Source organism: Thamnophis sirtalis, unplaced genomic scaffold, assembly GCF_051295495.1.
Source record: "Thamnophis sirtalis isolate CommonGarterSnake01/CBP01778 unplaced genomic scaffold, rThaSir2_p1.2 scaffold_1, whole genome shotgun sequence".
Taxonomy (NCBI): domain Eukaryota; kingdom Metazoa; phylum Chordata; class Lepidosauria; order Squamata; family Natricidae; genus Thamnophis; species Thamnophis sirtalis.
In genome coordinates this window covers 108,998,739-109,019,513 of record NW_028261381.1, presented here as the reverse complement: position 1 = coordinate 109,019,513, position 20,775 = coordinate 108,998,739, and the positions used below count along the sequence as shown (strand labels likewise).

Genomic DNA, 20,775 nt, shown 5'->3' with positions numbered 1-20,775 from the left:
CTATCATTAATATTGCAAATGAGAACTTAAAGCAGGTATGAATAAACAATTCCACTGGATCACAAGATCTTGTCTAAATTTCATAGCTTTTTATATAAGAGACTGGAAGAGAGAAAGAACTACTTGGACTAAACATAAATATTATTCCTCTGATTACTATCTTAAGAAAGCAAAGCATACAAGGAAAAACAGATGGGGCAAACTCTCCATGGGAATTCGTCATAAAGGTACAAAGTAGTGCTTTTATCATAATCCACTCAAAGAAAACACTACAAAATTTTAATCATTTTATTCATTGAATAATGTTGTAGGATATGATGGGCATGCAACCTTGAAGTTGCATTATCTTCTTCATTAAGAGACATTTCTATCCTGAATCAGGTTTTTCCAGCTTCAGGTATAAGAACAGAGGGCAAACAACTATGTGTCTACTACTTGATATATTGGCCAATTGTTTTTTAAAAATTAGACAAGTAAGATTGCAGGAAACTGTTTTTTCTCTTTATCTCAGAGAATAATACACAAGTAGTCTGGACTATAGAAGTACCTATTAGCAGTGATGATAACTGTTCATTTTAAATAAAATCAATGAAATCTCCAGCCTAATTAAGCCTGTTTACAAAACTCCCTCTTCTCCCAAAGTGCTGTTTCCATATTGTGCTTGCCAGAGTAAACATACTGCAACAGTCTGTGAGCTCAAGGAATTCCAAGCTTCCTCCCAACCTTGGAACGTTGAAGCAGGCAGGGAGCAAACAAAGCACAAATTTCTTTTCCCAGCTCCAAGAATGGAAGGAAAGCCAGGGTTTCCTTTGGCTTTTGAGTAACAGAGTTACAGAGGTGACAGCGGTGCCTGTTGACCATATAGATAGCCTGGAAAACACAATGTTTTAGTTTGGATATTTTGAATCCCTCCAATAAACCTTAGGTAAAGTTTCTACTGAAGAGACCTTGATAATTAGGATCTATTGAGAGCAATGTACTTTGAAAAATCTAATGTATCCCTCCTGGAAATAAAAACAAAATTTGACCATGTATGTATTACACCACAGAATCCAGCTATTCCTTTGCAACTGGATTTGTGACTGTTATCTTCAAGATCAAAACGGAAATAGTTTTCCCAAGGAATTTTTTTTTTGCCTAACAGAATGAGTTCCTGAAGTATAAAAAAAGAGATTGGAGGAAAAACTCAAAAGACGACAGTAAGGAACAATCAGAAAAAGAATGTATGACTTTGGGTCAATAAAATAATGATACACATATCACCATACTGTACTTATAAGCATTTACATCATGAGTGTGGATTCTAAAATTTTCTAGATATTACCAATTTCTAGCATTCTTTATTTTTCACTGGCATAGCTGTGGATGTCAAGACCTAGCAGCATCTGAACAGGTTCCCCATCCAATGAATCCCCTTCGGGGGAAAAGGGCAGCATATAAATTTAATAAATCTAATCTAATCTAATTTACATGCATAAACATCTGCCCCTCAAAGGCAGCTGATGATGATGTCACCTTCGCAAAGAGCTTCTACCATCAACAAGATGATTTATTCTAACCTTTTAGTGGTTGCAGTACATAACTCTTGTGCTATCTCTCAGGCTATTCTGCAGTTAAGTCAATTGTAGCATGCAATAGCAGTAGACTTATATACCGCTTCATAGGCCTTTCAGGCCTCTCTAAGCGGTTTACAGAGAGTCAGCATATTGCCCCCAACAATCTGGGTCCTCATTTTACCCACCTCGGAAGGATGGAAGGCTGAGTCAACCCTGAGCCGGTGAGATTTGAACCGCTGACCTGCTGATCTAGCAGTAGCCTGCAGTGCTGCTTTTAACCACTGCGCCACCTTGGCTCTGAGAGGCCAAGATGCAGTGTTCTGAGAACACTGGCCTTTAATTTGCATGGTTTAGGTTACTTTGGACATTGATTTGGTATACATACCACTCTAATCTTACCAATTTACTAAAGTGAGCAGCAGCATCAACTCCAGCAGATACAGCCTTCACCTAGTCACAATGGCTGCCTCTGCTTAATATCAAGCACAACCTCCCCCCCCAAAAAAATCTCTTTTATTGAGGAGACCCCCACAAATTCTGAAGAACTCACCTGCTGTGATGAAATGACTTCAGTTTTGGTTGTAGCAAAACAAACAATACAACTAGGAGAAGGATGAAAGCGACTGAACTTGCTGTAGTAGCCACTATGGATAAGGTGGGTACTCCTACACTTGGAGGAGAACCTTTATCTATGATATCAAATAAACAAAAAACAAGTCAATGGTTTCTCTTTAGGAAGCAGCTGTTTCCTATAACTAAGGCAGGATTCCTGAATAATCTCAGTCCAGTGGTGGGATTCAAATAATTTAACAAGTGGTTCTCTGCCCTAATGATTTCTTCCAACAACCAGTTCACCAAACTGCTCATAAAATTAACAACTGGTTCTCCCAAAGTGGTGCGAACTGGCTGAATCCCACCACTGACTCAGTCCTGACAGTAAAAGGTTTGCATAGGCAGTTTTCTTCTCATGGAAGCCTGGTTTGGGTGAAATCTGCTGTGATTATATTCAGAGAGAAACATTCTCAGAGAGACTGTACCTGGTTGTTGAGTCATGTTGCTTTCAACTGAACTCCCAGGCTATCTTAGCTCTCTGATAACCCCAGGCTTCTTGTTTTAGGCTAACTGAATTTAACATCATTTGGATGCAAGTCAAAACTATAATGATTACAAGATTACAAAACTATAATGATTACATTTTTGAAATTTATTTTTTAATTCCAAGAGGAAAAAAATAAGCAGCTGAATTGTAAGTTTGAATATGACTATATGACTAAATCAGTATTACTGGAAATTATAGGCAGAATGTTGTGGGAACATTCCACTGTCAAGTCAAAGCTTGACAATAAGGAGATTGGTATTATTCCTATTATGTTAAAAGCTTTGTTTTTAGAAGGTAGAAAAGTCCCAAGCTCAGTTTTTCCACTGAACACGAACATTTCAGCTTCAACATTCATTCAGGGATTTTGGTTTTTTCCATAAATTTCTATTAAGTGACATCTCCTCCTCCCCTGCTGCTGCTGCAGTGACCCAGGTCAATTAGAACAACATGACAAATATTTTCTTCCTTTTTTTTTTTTGCTTCATGTTATGGGAAATGAATTCTTATTTAACTGAAAATCTTGCAAGACACAATTGTTAAGTTGCTTTTGAGAACATTCTTTTCAAGAGTGTCAAGATGGGGCAAAGAACATTCCCTTGCAGCAAACTATGGTCAAGTTAGATAAAAAATCCCTTCCTCTAATTGTACTTCTACAATTTAATTGCTATGCACTTGCTTCATTTATCTGTCAAATTTGAAAAATCTGAAGCCACCCAACTTTAGAATAAACAGCATATAATATTAAAATAATATACCTATCATAACCTACCAAAAAGAGATACAAATTTAATTTATTCAATGTAATATGGCCCCCTACTCCAGAAGACAACCCGAGAAAGCAATAGAAATATAACTCTCATTCACCCAAATTCTCAAACAGTGTTTCCCCGAAAATAAGACAGGGTCTTATTTTCTTTTGCCCCACGAAATATGGCCTTGGGCTTATTATAGGGGGAGGACTTATTGTTTTGGGGTTGCTTGGCATCCTTCATTGATAGCGCAGCCCGGTTTCTGGTATGCTGCACCCCAGTGCCGGTCCACAGACTCTGCAGGATGCAGGCAGCACACAAAACCACATCCCTTCTGGTCCAGGGAAAAAACTCTCCATAGAACTGTCCCTGGTGCCCAAAAAGTTTGGTGCTGCTAAGACAGGGAGTCAGAAAAGCTGCAGATATTAGGAAACATTTTCTGTACCTCGGCAAATTATAGTTTTCTGAATTACGTGGGGAATATACTGCATAGTGGAGCCCTTCAAATGGCTTGTTTGACTGTGTGTTGTCACTGGGGGCAAGTGAGTGGTTATTGTATTTTTCCCTCCGTACTGTATTTTTATTGCTTATAAGCTGCCCACAGTCGCTGTGAGAGAATAGGCAGTTATATAAATTTTCTAAGCAAAAAAAAAAAAAGCTAAATTGATAGAGAACTGAAATAAGTTTGAAATAAAGATTTCTTTTTAGAGAGAATCTATCCCAATACTCTCCTATGGTGTAGCTAGGATTTTATGTCAGTATCTGAAAACACCGGACAAAAATTAACAGCACAAAAAGCAAAAGTGAGCATATTCACTCAGATATACTGACCTTGGCTAAGTCTACAGGTAACCTCCAGTTCTGGATTCCACTTGCCATTCTTGCAAGTCAAATATTTATAATCTCCTTTCAATACATAACCTTTGTCACAGAAATACTCTATGACACTGTCAGATGTCAGTGGGTCTTTGCAAGGTGTTGGATGACATTTGTAACCTCCATTCTCAGGTTTGGATGGCTGTGGACAGTCTGCAAAGGAAAACAGAAACTATGACCCCAGCTTTTACGCAATAAATCCTATTAATGTGTACTGTTATGTGTAATGCTACTACTAATGTGTAAACCCAGGATCACAGCATTTCAACAAACACTGAAACATAACAAGATTGTGCATATATTGCTACTCTGAAGGAGATAAGTATGAATGGTGGGCCCAAATCTCCATCTTCATCTATGAAAATAATCATCTAATATATCCTTTAGCAGGTTCTTTTTTAAAAAATGTATCTTGTTTTTAGACTGATAAAAGCCAGAAATCTTTCCTAAAAGGATTGTTGTTTCTTGAGATTTAGCTTGTAATTAATGCTTCTGGTGACCATCACAATTATTTCAACTCATTCCAGAGGTTTGTTGCAATTTCCATATGTCCATTCAAAGTCATAAGTACAGAGTAAATAGGAAAATTATCAAGAAATAATAGGACTAGAAAAACAAAAAATAAAAAGAGGACATGACAAGGTAAGACATGGACTTTCCATACAGTAATGTGGGCATACATTGATAGCCTATTTTAAATTCTGCAATTTGTAGGCAAGTACTAATTGCTAGGAACAGAATTAATGAAGAGAACACAAATGTTCTCTTTTGAGAATCATGAATGAGCATTCAACAAATTTTGACATTGATTAGGCCAAGCCTTCCTTTAGGAAACAAGGTCAGTGGGATTTATGAAGTTGGTTAGCTTCAAGCAGTGATTTAGCTAAGGCCAAGGTAAAAAAGAATTTGAACTTGCTACTTTATGTAGCTTAAAATGTTATACCTATCCTGATCACCACAAGCTAAAACACAGTTGGCTTGGCAGCAATTTTCAACAGTAAAGGCAGGCGGATAAAAAAGATTGAAATCCATTCACCCACTCTGTCCCACTAATATTTCTCATCAGAATAAACAAACAATAACCAAGAATAGGGATTTATTAAATGCACTTTGTTCTTCAGAAGACAATCCACAAAAGATTATTTTTAAGAACAGCAACTCAAAGTAGATCATATTTATTTATTAAGTTTCTGTAAAGTCCAGTAAGAAACTATATTAATAAAGAGATAAAAACAAATGTAATTATTCACAAATGTAACTATGCCTGTTAGTTTGTCTACACTGCCCTACCCTATCCAGTCTAGACCATCCCATCCCATCCCCTCCCATCCCATTCCAGGAAACATAGCAAAAAAAAACCAGTGGAACATAAAATTTAATCATGTGTTGGGATGTAGGAAGTCTATTTCTACAGAAATATTTAGTTTATTGTACCATTGATGACTGACCACTGATTATAAAAATACTTGTTTTAGCCTCTCCTAAACTATCAAATTCTATAAATAACCAGACTATACATGTATTCCACGTATGAAACTAAAATTATAATTTCCTCATACAAAACCAAACTATTTTCCCCCTTGAAGAAATGAGAAAAAAACAACCAGGTATAAACTGCTACAGCCCATCAATATTGTTATAAATATGAAAATCTTGCAACCGTGGAACAAACAGATAATAATTTTAATTCTAAAAACTTAATTTTAACATTTTAAATTTTATATACTTTTTTAAAATTTTGATTTTTTATTGTACACCACCAAAGTTCCTCTTTGAGGCAAATGACTGGTTTAGAAATGTGAAAAATAATAAATAACTAAATAAAATAAAACTGCAATGTTAAAAACCATCAGTTATTGTAAAAGTAACACCACAAAGTATATTCTAGTCCATTAATATATGCATTAGAGTAAAAGCATTGTGTACTATAATAAAGATAATCAAATGCATTAAGAGCTTTTAATTGCATGTCATGTATACGTATAAATATACTCCTAACATACAAGTTAAACACCTAATAAACATAGCTGTGAACTAGAAAATGTTCCACCATATTGTATTTGCTAAGATACCATATGCTTGTGTTAGTAAATTAGTAAAATGAAAGAAATTGTGTTCCTCCTTCTAACTCTTCTTTTCCCTTTGCTAGAAATTTTCATAAAATGCAGGTGTTTCCAACATGCTACAATCTGTCCCAAAGTGTCAAAGTAAGATTTTGGACAGATGTAGTGTAAGCTATTTTGTGATGAAATCTAAGATTTGCCTAGAAACATTTTTTAAATAGATTTAAATTCATTTATTTACCATATTTATAAATGAACCCCTTCAATTATGATTCTGCTTATAGTAAGCCCTCAATTTAACAGACAAAATCCAGTGGATCTGATTTCAGATAGGAACTTTACTCTGAACAATGAACAAAATCCATCACTCAGTAGACCAGATACCACTACTTCTGCTTTAAAAGGGCAGAAGTAGCAGTTATAAATTATTGCACAGGAGTGTTTTTATTCTTGAAAAATCCCATTTGCTATTTAACAAATATTTGTCTTTAATATTAATCATATTAATATTAATCTTTCACAGATTCTTCCACAGTGAGGGCGAGTGTAATTTTTATTCTGAGCACTGAATTAACAGTACAGAACAAAGTAATAATTGCTCCACTGAGGTCTTCTTCATATTCAGTGCCAATTGAAAAATTACTATTTCTCTATCAAGAGTGTATAATGAAGAAGTCTTTTTTTAATATACTAAAATGAATAAATGAGATCATATTCAAGATAAAGGGTTTGTCTATGTAATCATAGCTACACATTTATGTAATTAGATTCAGTTACATACACAGGATAAAATGTGCCTAATCATTTCAAGCTTCTTCAAAACTTTTTTAAACAAAAGACATCAAAAGGGAAATAAAGACTAATTATAGTCTTGCACCAATGCAATCACCAGCTGGAGATTCACAAAAAGCACAGAGTTAGATTACCTTAATTAACATGCAACACTAGGATTACCACATGCTCATTAAACCTCCGCCACTAAGAAACCATGGAGGAAGCTATGCCATACACAGAACTATCTATTAAAATGTTTTTCTGTAATATGTCTGCTTTGCCAAGCTAAGACTATACTGTATCTTCAGCAATAGAGCTCTCCTATTTCAATAAAATCTGTATCTTAAAAAAGCAACAGGGCTATCCTTTCTAAAATGGAAAAGATATCCATTTCATATTTTAATAAGATTATGGAATGTAACAACAATAACAATATTTTCAGATAATTTGCCATTAATCGTAGGATCAGACCCAGAAAGGCAATGCTAAACAGCCACATTCAGACAAAGAAAATGCACAATATTCATCTCAAATGCAAGCAATCAATCATTATAGACAGGCCTTTAAAAATATCTGAAAAAGGCACTTTTTGAACAGGCAAAAATTGCCTCCTCTCCCAAATATTATGTCTACCCAATCTCACTGACAATGATGTAATCTTATTTCCATTAATTGCCGATAGGCTTTTAAAACTAAAGAAGGGGGAACAGCAAAACTGAGTCTCATAGGCAAATGTAGGAGTGGTATATATTTTGTCTCTTTAGTAATTATTTGCAACGCAGAATGCATTGTACTTAATGTAAATCCTTCCATGTAACACAACACGTTGTCAAATTTCAGTTTTAAAAACTGGTTTAGTTTGCAGCAGAATTAAATGGGCGGGTGAATAAGCTCCTCTAGGACATGCCTGTACTAACTTAAATTCTTTTGATGTAATATGATCAGAAAACAGCCTCAGTGCTTTTAATTTAGTTCATTCTTAGAACACTTTTAATAACATGTTGAAAGAAAAAAATAATGTTGGCAATTCTAACAACTGTTTCCATTAGGATGAGAGTGGTTGAAGAAATAATGTTATATGTCACAAAATATTGTAGAAATATTCCTGGATTATATTTATTGAAGCTTCTCCTACTATTACAGAATGTGAAATGATTATCATTATGTTACTAAAAAGATGGCTTGGGATTTCAGATCAGAATGAGTGAAAGAGAGAGATTTTTGAGATTTGAGATTTTATTAATATTTGTAGAGATCTTTAGGAAGGCTTTGAGTTTTCATGAAATATGCTGATTATTTTCTGTTGTTCTATAGGTGATGGTCTACAACAGGGGTGTCAAACTGGCAGCCCACAGGCCACATGCATCACATGCAGGTCACGCCCACTACAGGTCCGCGAAGGAGGAAAATGTCACATGACAGCAACGTGATGTCACAGGTTTGACACCCGTGGTCTTCAGAATACTGACACTGCTGCAGCAGTGGGAACAAATGTTCAAACTAAGAGCTGAGAAACATATAGTTTCTGAAGTCAAAGTAACAGAAGGGGAAGAAACTGGCACTGAAAAGGTAAGGATTTGAAAAAAATGGATGTTTCAGTGAAGAGAACTGGAAGAGCAGGATTAAAGACATCAAGCCTCAAAAGACATGGAATAGTTCTGATGGAGGCAGATGAACATCATGAAAGATTCTTTCAACTTAAATTTCCAAAGCACACCTGCACTTAAGAGCTGCAGCATTCTTCGTTCTTTTGTTCCCTTAGTAATCCTCAGATAACAATGGCAGGTCTCAACATTAACCTTTACTAAAATCAGAAGTGGTAAAAATTATAATAGATTTATGGATTTTGCTGCCATGCTACGTAACACCTTTAGCTGTAAACTCAAACTTTTGATTTACAACCTAATAATTAATAAGGATACCTAGTTAAAATAAAAGGAAAATATAGTTAGGAAGCAGAAATGAAATAAGAATGACTCATTCATTGGTAACACAGACTCCAAACAACTAAAATAGCATCTATATACATGGACATCATCAGATTGAGTACACAGAAATCAAATTGGTTATATATTATTGCAACACATAACTGGTGGTTTTAAGAGCAAAAATGTGCCTGGAGCTGACTTTGGAACAAATAAAAAATTGTTCATGTGGAAGTTCCAATTTAAGCTCAAGTAGAACAAAATCAACCAGTTTTCATGATATGATCTTGAGCAGGTACACATATTTTGAAGGAGAACATCGGGAATCACTTTAAAGTCCTGAACCTCATTAACAGGAAATGTGGAATGAAATCAAAGTAGTTGTTTAGGATGGATGTTAAAAAAGACTGCCAAGGACTAAGCATCAAAAGAAAGTAAACTGGATGTCAGAAGTGACAGCAAACACCACAAAGAAGAGAAGAAAAGCCGAAGTGAAGAAAGGCAAAGATCACAAGAAGGAACTTAACAAAGAATTTCCGAGACCTGTTAGAAGAGACAAGGTGTAGTATTACAATCACATCAGTAAAAACATCAAGATGTAAATAGAAACAGAGAAAAAAGTCTTCCAAAAGATCTCTGAACTCAGAAAGAAAAGTTCCATGCTCCAATTAGTATACTAAAGAACACCAATGGACAGAGTAATTGATTCCAAAGAGATCAATCAAAGATGGCAGTACAGTGATATTCTATACCAGGGTTGTCAAACTCAAGGTCTGTGGGCTGGATCCAGCCAGCAGGATGCTTAGATCTGGTCCGTGGGGCCGTTCTGGAAACAGCAAAGGACCAGCTCATGGCGCCTCTGCCAGAGGAAACAGAGCTCGGGAGGGCCGCATGCGCCCCCCCCAAGCTCTTTTTTTGCTGGCAGAGGGTTGCAGGAGGCTAACCCAGCTGAAAACGGAGATCAGGAACATGTTTTCACTGGCAGAGCGCTCGGGCCCCCTCAGGTGCCCCCGACATAAGTGACTGTCAAGGTGGCCAAGCCCACCCTCGCCACACACACCCTGGCCCCCTGAGGTCAAACACAATCCTGATATGGTCCTCAATGCAACCGAGTTTGACACCCCTGTTCTATACAATAGAGATACATCTGTCTGTCTGTCTGTGTCTACCTCCCATCTTTATTATTTTTACTAAAGGAGGCAAACATATCTAATATCTCTTCTTCCTATTTTCACCACAACTCCTCTGTGGGCTGAGTGTGTTTGACTGGGCCAAGGTCATTCAGGTGGCTTTAATGCTAAGGCAGCACTTGACCTCACGTCTCTGGCTTTCTAGCCTGGAGCCTCAATAACCAGACCCAAATGGCTATTCAAACTCTGTAGTTCAAACTATGCCAGCAAATCTGGAAAACAAAGCAATGAGCTTTGATAGAGATTAATCTGTATAACAATATTAAGAAAGGAGATAGTATGCAAACATTCATATAGTACTCCTAATTTCACTATAGAGACAGCAGAAGATTAGCAAAGTGCATACATGAACATCAATTGGCAATCAAAACACATGATTAAAATTATTTAATTTCACAACATATGGACAGATTCAACCATAGTTTCAATTGTGCAACTGTGAGCATCTTAGATCAAGCCAAGTACAAAAATGCCAGAGAATTCCTGGAGACCTGGCACTGATAAGTGTTCTGTATTTGAGGTATACGGGCTGTTTTTTGCTCATTTTTGCCTCTCCCCTCCAGCCCCCAGGAGCACTCTATAAGCCTCCTAAAGGCTATCCATGCCCTTTTTTTTGACAAAAAACTGGCCCGTTTTTGGAAGGTCCGCAGAGTGCAAAAACGTTTTTTAAAAAATTGCATCTTCAAAATCTTGGTGTGTCTTATACTCCGGTGTGTCTTATACTCTGAAAAATATGGTAAATGAATTAATAAACAAACAAATAAATAAATAATCCCATTTAAAGATGACACTAAGCTATCTTTAACAAGAGAACTACATTTAGATAAATTCATTGTTAGAATCGAAGACTTTTGCATCATTATATAATTAATATGGAATTACTAATAATTACTTGTCCCATCCTGGAAAAACTGAAATCACACAAGAGCAGCTCTGAGTGGGCTCTTCACAATGCAGTACATTGATCAAAATTTTCAGAATATCACATGAAGTCACACTCTGGACTGCTGGTGGAGGGGGAATCCCATTCAGAGCAGCCATTTAATGTTTTAAGAAACTTGCTGCAAGATTTTATGATTCTTTATACAGCCATAAAAATTAGAACTTGTTCTTTCATTTTAAAAAAAAATCTCATATTCTAAGGATTACATAATGTCGATTTGAAGTTCATGGTTATTATACTTTAGGGGGGTCTTGCACTTTTCGAACAGGTCAGACTACAACTCTTGACTCTGTCATCAGTTATATTGTCTGGGAATTGTAAGAGATACAGGATGAGTCATCTAGGGTGGAAACTTAACAAATACCAAAGATTAACAGCCACAAATTGTTGTAGCTGATGCCTGTGTCCTACAACAACTGCTTTATCCCAATCTAGGCGTAAGGCATATATTGCACAACCTCACCAAGGGCCAGCAGCTGCCTTGCTGGACACGCCTCTTCAGCAGCAGCAAATAGCAAAAGTCAGCTGAGGGAAGCAGTGGGGAGCAGGGACAGTGAAGTGCAGGCTGGCCAGAAGGACTGGCGGGGTGGGGGGATAGGTGTGGCGGGAGAGTTGAAGTGGAGGCAAGAATGACAGAGCAGAAGAATAAGGTTCTTGATTAACAATGATGTGGTCCCTCAACTAGAGACCGCAATCTATACTACCAGAACTGCTATCATTAAGTGGTGTAATCATGGAAAGTTTTGCCTAATAGTTGCTTCTCTTACAGATGGAAATTCTGGTCCCATTAAGGTTGTTAAGCAAGGACTATCTCTATTAAACAAATATTCTTAGTTTTTGCTAATTGTTGAAGTATTTCATTTCTTCTCACACATGCTCTTCTTCCCTCATATGCTGCTTTTACTACATTTAGCAGCAATTTTCAATGACAGTTATAGAAAATGTCATAATCCTATTAAGATTATCATACACTTTCTCTAAACAAATATACAATAAGCTTTTCTCCCTCAGATTCATACATGTTTTTCAAGGATCTACTGAATAGCAAAACCTTCTTCCCAGCATGAAGCTACAATTTACGTATTAATTTGGCTCATGTCATTTTTCATATTATTATTTTAATCAGAAAACTGCCAAATATCTTTCCAGATGCTCTTTAACAAAACAAGCCCTCTGCAGTTTTTGCATTCACTTTTGCTACCTTCTTCTTTCTGCAGGGGAATAATAGCAACATTCTTCTAATCACGGGGTATGGATGTAATCTCATGCAGAGTTAAACAACTTGCTTGGTCACTTCATAAACAAACCTTATCCATATCTTAAATGTTTTTCTAGTTAGAGTAGCTATCACATATTTTTTTACTTTTTTGTGGACATTTAACCATTTATAGCATTTGCCAAATTCCACTCTTCAACATTTCACAAATGCTCCCCTGCATATGTATAAAATGCTTCTTCACTCACTTTATATTCATGACAAAACATTCCACATTTTAAAAAATTATGTTCTCTTTGCAGGAGTCATGGATGTCCCTAGAATGCTTAATAAATCTCACATTACGAATCTTTCACTGATCATTCTCAAAAGCAGTGAGGACCAGTGTGATGTTGCGATTAAGCATTTTGGAATAGGGAGACCAAGGTTTTAGTCCAGTCTCATCCATGGGAACCTAATTGGTGACTTGGGCCTCAACTTAAGGTATTGAGATAGTATGAGATAATATTATTGGAATAAAAGGGAGATCCTCATCTAAGAGGCTGGGAACTCTTGGAAGAAAAGTGACATATCAATCAAGCAAACATGTAAACAATCAAACTAGAAGCATGTTTCATCACTGGTATCTTAATACCCATTCACAGCAAGATACAGAACTTTTCCTAACCCTCACCTCAACCAGCATTTCTATGGATAGAATGTTAATGCAATGTTAATGCAATGCCTTCAGAAAAGCTGTCAAGACCTGGCTGTTCCGGCAGGCCTGGGGCTGTTGACTTCATCGTTGAGGTCCAGCCCTGACTGAAATGAATGTATCTGTGTTGTTTTTTAACTTGTCTGTTTTATTTTTATTTTCTTTATTTTCTTTTCTTTCCCCTCTCTGTAAGCCACCCGGAGTCCTCCGGGATTGGGCGGCCTATAAATAAAATTAAACTTGAAACTTGAAACTTTAATGTTCGTATTTGCAAATGTTGTATATTAAAGAGGATCTCCTGAAGACTTGTCTTCTTTTAAACACTCCTTTTCCCCGCCTCTGATTTTTAGGAATTTGAAGAAGGCTTTGTGCAGACCACATACACAGAACCTCATACAGAGCCTTCATTTGAGTGGAAAATAGCTAACACTTGAACAGGTGAAAAAACACATTAATGGCAAAATTAATTGCTGGGTTAAGCTTCTGCATTCAGTAGATGGATGTTTCAGTGTTGAAAAGTTATTTCCATTCCACAGCTATATTCTAGCTACACTGAAAAGATGTCTTAGAAAAGATAATTTTACCAAAAGCCGTAGCAATACATGGAAGATGGGTATAAAGAAATATCTTTTAAGCTGACGTTACAGAATTGTTGTTCTCTTCAAACAAAATGCAATAGTCAGAAGACTAAACAACATTCACTCAGTTAGGCAGAAATGCAGACAGTAATCAGCTAATTAGTTTTGTTTACATATCACTTCTATAATTAAGATCCTATTTGACTTCATACAGAAGAGAACATTACATGCTTGTAACTTGAGTGGCTATCTTTATATTAAACTTATGGATGACGGGACTATGAGAACTCCCTGTCAGAATCTTTTACACTGCTGGTGACTTTTGTGCTGGAAATAGGCCTCCAGAGCACATGCTCCCTGGCACTGTTCTTCTTTGTACTCTCTGTCTAAAGGATATCTAAGCAGTCTTTGAAAAACTACATGAACCTTAAATAGAAGTTTCTGACAAGAGGATTGTAGATGCAGTTATGGGTGAATTAGTGTCAGTGCTTCAAGACAGACCAAACGAGGAAATCATAGTTATGAACCCTAATATTAGTTTTATTATGTCACAATGACAGAATCTGTATATGCTTCCCTCCTCCCCTTCCTTTATCTTCCTGAGAACTAGAGATAATCCAGTCCGAGATGCTTTTTCAAAATACATTTCTGCCCCAGACTCTGATTTCTTTTATCTGACTGTTATCTTGGTTGTAGAACTTTCTCCTGTCTATTAATATTATCTCTCTTGCCTGTTATAGTCTGCTGGAGGAATGCAGAATGTTCAGTTTGAGGAAAAGAAGACTGAGAATAGACATTATTGTCAGGTTGGAGTATGTGAAGGGAAGCCATAGGGAAGATGCCAAGAATTATTTTCCATGGCCACAAAACAGAAATAACTGGTACAAGGTTTATGATGCTGTGTATGCCATAGTGACCATTTCAAGAACCACAATTATATGGAAGGAATGTGTTTTCTTTACTGTACGTGGGCATCAACATATGAAAAAATAGGTTTATCTGAATGCAAGTAGAACACATATACCATTACCCTGTTTCCCTGAAAATAAGACCTCCCCGGATAATAAGCCCAATTGCGCTTTGATGCCACATTGGAAATTACCAGTTTACAATGCTACTACCCAGTTTCCCCAAAAATAAGACTTCCCTGGATAATAAGTCCAAATGGTCATTTGAGCGCATGTGCTAAAATAAGCCCTCCCCTGAAAATAAGCCCTCCCCGAAAACATTGCAACACAGCAGCAGCCGTGAGGTGACCACGCTTGCCACTTCCTGCACCTGAAAAATAATAAGACCTCCCCGAAAATAAGGCCAAGGGCTTATTTTTGGGGTCAAAAGAAAATAAGACCCTGTCTTGTTTTTGGGGAAACATGGTGCATAAACATAAATAAGAGAACACACTTGCCAAGCATCATTTCCATCCTGTTTCTATTGTTGAAATATTCATGTTGGATAAACAGGAAGTGTTCCAACCAAGCTGGAATTTTGCACCAGTCAAGGAGAGTTATGCTCAAAATTCCCAAACTTCTTATGCCACCAAATATGTGCTTCAATCGATGAGTCTTTGGTAGGATTCTTCATTAGTTTGGCTGCATCAAAATAAGAAGCCACCAAATACTTTTGCATTTTTTTTAGATATCCCAGAATTAAAGCTCTTTTGAAATAGCTCATCAAAGCCGTATGTCACTAAAAATAATCTCCCATTTGAGTTGACTTTAATTCCTTGAAATTTCATGACTATCTCCAAATAGCTTTTTCTTTTTGGTAACAAAAGCCAAGTCATTTGCCATCATAATTTTCCAGCAGGTTTTTCTGAATACTTGGTTTATTTTATAGTCCTGGGATTTACTTGTGAGTTCTCATCCATACTAACCAGGTCCATCCTGGTCTTGTGTCTGAACTACTCCTGAACTACTGTTTCTGAACTACTCCTACCAAGAGGATTTGAAATATAAATAAAACCAGGATATTATTAAATAAATTATCCATATAACACTCCATTCTCACACATTCAGTAGTTTTCATGGTGAAATGTACAAGAATAAACTGTTATGTAAGAAAACAGCATTTTTCCCAAGAAAACTGACAAATTTGATATTTATATGGTACTCAAAATTGGATTCATGTGTTAGGTTATAGAGCCACTTCTTGCTGTAGGTTACTTTTGCTGCCCATATACATGGAATTTTCATTTTCTTTCTGAACCTCAACTAATTCCCACAGGTTAATTCCCCATAGAACACTCGGTGCCAGGGAGACCCCTAAAACCAAGTTTCTTTCTCACAAGGAAATATTCCCCCTCTCCAGTTTACCTTTTTTTTTCAGTGAAAGTTTAATTACGGTATATATACAGGAGGAATATGAAAAGTATATTGATGATCTCTTGAATGAGTCAGCTATATTCAGGTGGAGTAACTGTTATCAATATATTTTGAAGGGATAATCTTGATTGTAGATATTGTAATTAATTTAGAGCATTTCAACCACTTGATTATGAGCCAACAAGTCAGTGACAATTGTCAGTTGGCCACACAGATCAATCTTTCCAGGATGATCTCTCATCAATGAGGTTGTTCAAATCTTCCAATGCTATACCTATCACTGTTCTAATCAAGTCCATCTACCCTGCTGCTGGTTGTCCTCTTTTCAACTTTCCCAGCATTGTGGACTTCCCAAGAAAACAGGATTTTCACATTAGGTGCCCAAAATATGGTGATTTAAGTTTGCTCACTTGTGCTCTGAATATTAGATTGATTTGTTCTATAATTCATTTACTTTCTTTCTTGGCTATTTATGTTGGTCTAAGGAATCTTCTCCGACCCAAAAGTAGAAAATACTCTATCCTATTTCTTCAAAGTCCAAATTTCATTTCCATTATAAATATATTTTACATTTTTTATTTTTATGTTTCTTTATATATCATATCTCTCTATATATATAGTTGTTCGTTCTCTCTCTCTCTCTCTTACTTACACAGATGATTATCTTGATCACATGTAACAAATAAAAAGGCCCATGTTTACATACTATTAACTATTTTTTAAATCCAGTACAGGATTTAAAAATACGTTTTCCTTACATATTAAATGCCAGTCTTGTATCCATGCTCTTATTCAAAGTAGTTAACCTTATTACCAGTGGAAATCAGATCTCCATTTCAGGTACAAGCATGCAACCCAGTGGGATGTTCCCACCAAGTAGATGAGTACACACCTTAAAAGTATAAAAAAGGGTAAAGGAGTCCCTGCAGATTTTATTTCGCTAGTTGTTATCGATTATAGAGGGTGGTGCTCATCTTTGTTTCAAGGCCATTGAGCCAGGACTATCAGAAGACATTTCCTCAGTCATGTGGCTAACATGACGTCATGAAGAGCAGTTACTTTCCATCGAAATGGCACCTATTTATCTACTTACATTTGTATGCTTTCAAACTGCTATGTAGGCAGGAGCTGCGGTGAGGATGGGAGCTTGTCCCATCACGTGGAGCTCAGGTCTTGAATCTGGGTTGCCAGCTTTCTAGTTGACAAGCCCAGTATTTTAACCATTGAGCCACCGCATAGTCCTCCTGCTTTAAATGTTGGCTTGGCTTGGTTTATGAACATTTTCTACAAGAACCAGTTTTTCAAAGGCTGTTGTTACTTGCCCTGAATTATCACAGAGAAGGGCAGAAATATGCATGAAACAGATAGTAAGAATGTTACTTACATGAGTCCAATCCTTCCACCATACAGGAACTGAAAATAAAGAATGGAAAAAATATCCCATGACTGATCAAAGCAAGCAGCGATGTTGTGGTGCTCTTTGCTCCTACCATTCCATGGCACATCTTTTAGACACCAAGTTTTTAATGTTTAAAGTCAGATGGTGAATCCAGTTTTACCTTCAACAAAAAGAGAAAAATAAAGGTTAGATAAAACATCCATAGTAAAGAAAAGAAAAAGATCTGAGTATTTTGAACCTATGGCAGTGGATACATCCCTGCAACAAGATATAAATAACATTTCAAAGAAATACAAAACAGCAAGGAATTCATTAAAAAGGACAACTATACTGTCTGACTATATTAGCACTCAGTTAGATTGTACATAAAGCGCTCTCCAAATGGAACTTCAAAGATTGTTTTTCTTTTAAAGAAGTAATTGACACATACTTGCCTTGTCACAAGTCTTTCCTGAACCAGTTTTGTTTCTGTCTTTTTAAAAAAAGGCTCAACTACAGAATTAGAATTAAAACATTAAAATCCTCCATAAACTATCTAGAAGAAAGACAGAAGACTGATGGCAAAGCCCTCAAGAGAAAGAAATGTGCAGATATAGGCTACCCAGTTGAAATGACGATATATAAGAGATAGCCAGGTAGTAATCAAGAAGAAGTATCAAAACATCACAAACATGAATTGCAAAAGGTAAAACTATTTAAACTCCGGGAAGTGACATCATTTCTTTGTGTCCAATGATAATTAGATGCAAGCCAAAGGTATATGTCATCTTCTATATTCAGTCGTGTCCTAGAGCAATATTTCCTCAATTGGCAACTTTAAAATGTTTGGTGGACTTCAACTACCAGAATTCCCCAGCCAACTTTCAGATAGTCAATCATGTATTTCATACAACGTAAGTTGATTATGAGCCAACAAGTCAGTGACAATTGTCACAGTTCTATGATTCTTTTCACAATCAAAATTGGCATGTCAAACTAGAGATTAACTTTCTTAATTACTATTATATGCACGCTGGTATTCTTTCAAAAGCTATGATATTGTAAAATAGACAATCTCTGAAGAGATGGAGCCAATATGAGGACCTGCTGGAGGGCAAGAGCAAGAGGATACCAATTGCTACTCAGACTTGACTGATGACATTAAACTCAAAGGAGCTTGGACAAGAGGAAAAGAAGAGACATTCTATCTTGTTTGTGGAACATTAAATTGTTTTTCCCCCCCTTTTTAAGAATGAGAAATGTAAAATCAAGAAAAAGTTAAAGCTAATTTCCAAATGATCCATTCAAACCAGGCAATGGGGATTTTCCTTCCTTAAGAAATTGTTATAATTCTAATATAATTGAATACAAGGAAAAGTAAGATAATTTATGCCTTGGGGGAGGGGGGGACAGGAATTCAGAGAGTTCATCTTTTTTTCACAACCAAAGGAAGAAAGCTAGAAATCTACAGCAAACGAAGAGCCTCTTTATACTGATATTATCTCTCATCTCTCCTGGAAATGTTGGTCAAGAATTAAACAGCTCTTTTAAAGACACACATTTTCAGAATATGTTCAGTGTGGTTTCCCCCTTTCACATATACTAATAAATCATGATTTTGCACATATTTTCATACACTGAATTCCATGGGAACCACAGTGGGGGAGGAACTCATGCTTTGGGTTTTGGCTGGCCAATAGGAGAAAAAAATGCAATGTTTTTATAATCCCCAACACTGATTACGTAGAAGCAAAAAAGGAACTGTAGATAATAAGACTTTTGAAAGTCTTTCCATGTAATTTCTGTTTCACCTCTAAAAGAAAAAGATTTTCATATGTGCTTCACAACTATGTGTGTCATAGCCTTCTCAACAGAATTCTTTTTATGTTCTGAATATTTGAATATGAGAATTTTATGCCACAGTATACAGTAGAACCTCCGATCATGACCACAGTTTGTTCCATAACTTTGGTCGCATCCTGATTTGGTCATGACCCAAATCTAATTTTGAAAGTTTGGCGCTTACAAAAAAAAAGTGGTGTGGAAGGGGAAATCTGCAACAACAAAAATTGTGAATTTTTTGGTCGGTACCCGATTTGGTCATGGTCAGAAGTGTTCGTGACTAGAGGTTCTACTGTACATCCCAGTGCTTCAAGGACAATTTAAACAGTACAATCTACCAGGTTAGTCTGGAAACATTTGTTAATTCATAGATATAAGTTAGATTTAATTGACTATAATTTTTCATAAATACAAAAAATAAATAAGTCCACAATATTTCAAATAGAAAGGAGAAAGCAGCCTGTAAGTTAAGATCTTGGTTTTGAAAAAAAAAAAAGGTTGCTGAACAAGTAAAATGAAGTAGTATGTTGATATAAAAAAGCACCTCTCAAATTGTGGATCACAAGCAAATTTGGGAAGGGTATAAAGTTATTTGGATTACTCCCAGAATTTCCTTACATCCTGCATGGATATTCAGAGCATGTTGTGACAAGGCTTTGAGTGTGCATACGCAAAACCTGATTGCAACCAAAACTTACTATGGTGCCTGGATAAAGAAGCACTATCAAAACATCTCTTATTTTATCTCAACTTATCTAGCAAAGTGAGCAGGAAACACACAGTGAACATCTAGCTATTTATCAAAATCATCAACCAATATACTGTGATTCCCCAAAAATAAGACGGTCTTATTTTCTTTTGATCTCCAAAATAAGCACTTGGCCTTATTTTCGGGGAGGTCTTATTATTTTTGAGGTACAGGAGGCGGCAAATGTGGTCACCTCATGGCTGCTGCTGTGTTGCAATATTTTTGGGGAGGGCTTATTTTAGTGCATGCGCTCAAAGGACCGTTTGGACTTATTATCCAGGGAAGTCTTATTTTCGGGGAAACAGGGTAATAGCATTGTAAGCTGGTGATTTCCAATGTGGCATCTAATATATCAGTTATCTTTTTATACTGCTGTAGAAGTGAAGTAATACTGGTGTTGGTGAAATTCAATATCCTTATTCATTATTTTAGATTTCTAATTTTTAAAAATGAAAAAAAAAATGGGTTAGGGCAGGGGTCGGCAAACTTAAACACTCAAAGTCATTTGGACCCGTTTCCCACAGAAAACACCGGGAGCCACAAAGGTTCTAACCAGAAGCCCCCTGTTCAATTCTGGAGCTGACCGGAAGTTCAGTTCACCCACCATAGAGTCTCCTCCTAGCATGGCGTACTTTTTCCTCTACCTGTCATAACCGAAAGCGCTATCAATTGTGGAGACAACTGGAAAACCCTCCCCTTGCCATAGAGTCTTCTCCTGGCACACTGTGCACCCCCCGGAGCTCCTCTCAAAATTGTGGCACCGACCGGTGACGGAGCCACAGCAGAGGGAGAAAAGAGCTATATGCGGCTGGGTTAGAGCATA

General features: G+C 36.6%; 1 protein-coding gene across 2 annotated transcripts in view; it reads right to left on the bottom strand.

Moving 5' to 3' along the window:
* Positions 1-20,775, bottom strand: part of SUSD6 (sushi domain containing 6) — a 55,903-nt gene that overhangs the window by 12,368 nt on the left and 22,760 nt on the right. For both annotated transcript variants that reach the window (XM_014060254.2, XM_014060255.2), the window contains exons 2-4: positions 17,369-17,543; positions 4,236-4,433; positions 2,107-2,245 (exon numbers count right to left, since the gene is read on the bottom strand). In XM_014060254.2, coding sequence (XP_013915729.1) covers positions 2,107-2,245; positions 4,236-4,433; positions 17,369-17,489 — 458 coding nt within the window. In that variant the 5' untranslated portion in view covers positions 17,490-17,543. The remainder of the gene's footprint in view (positions 1-2,106; positions 2,246-4,235; positions 4,434-17,368; positions 17,544-20,775) is intronic.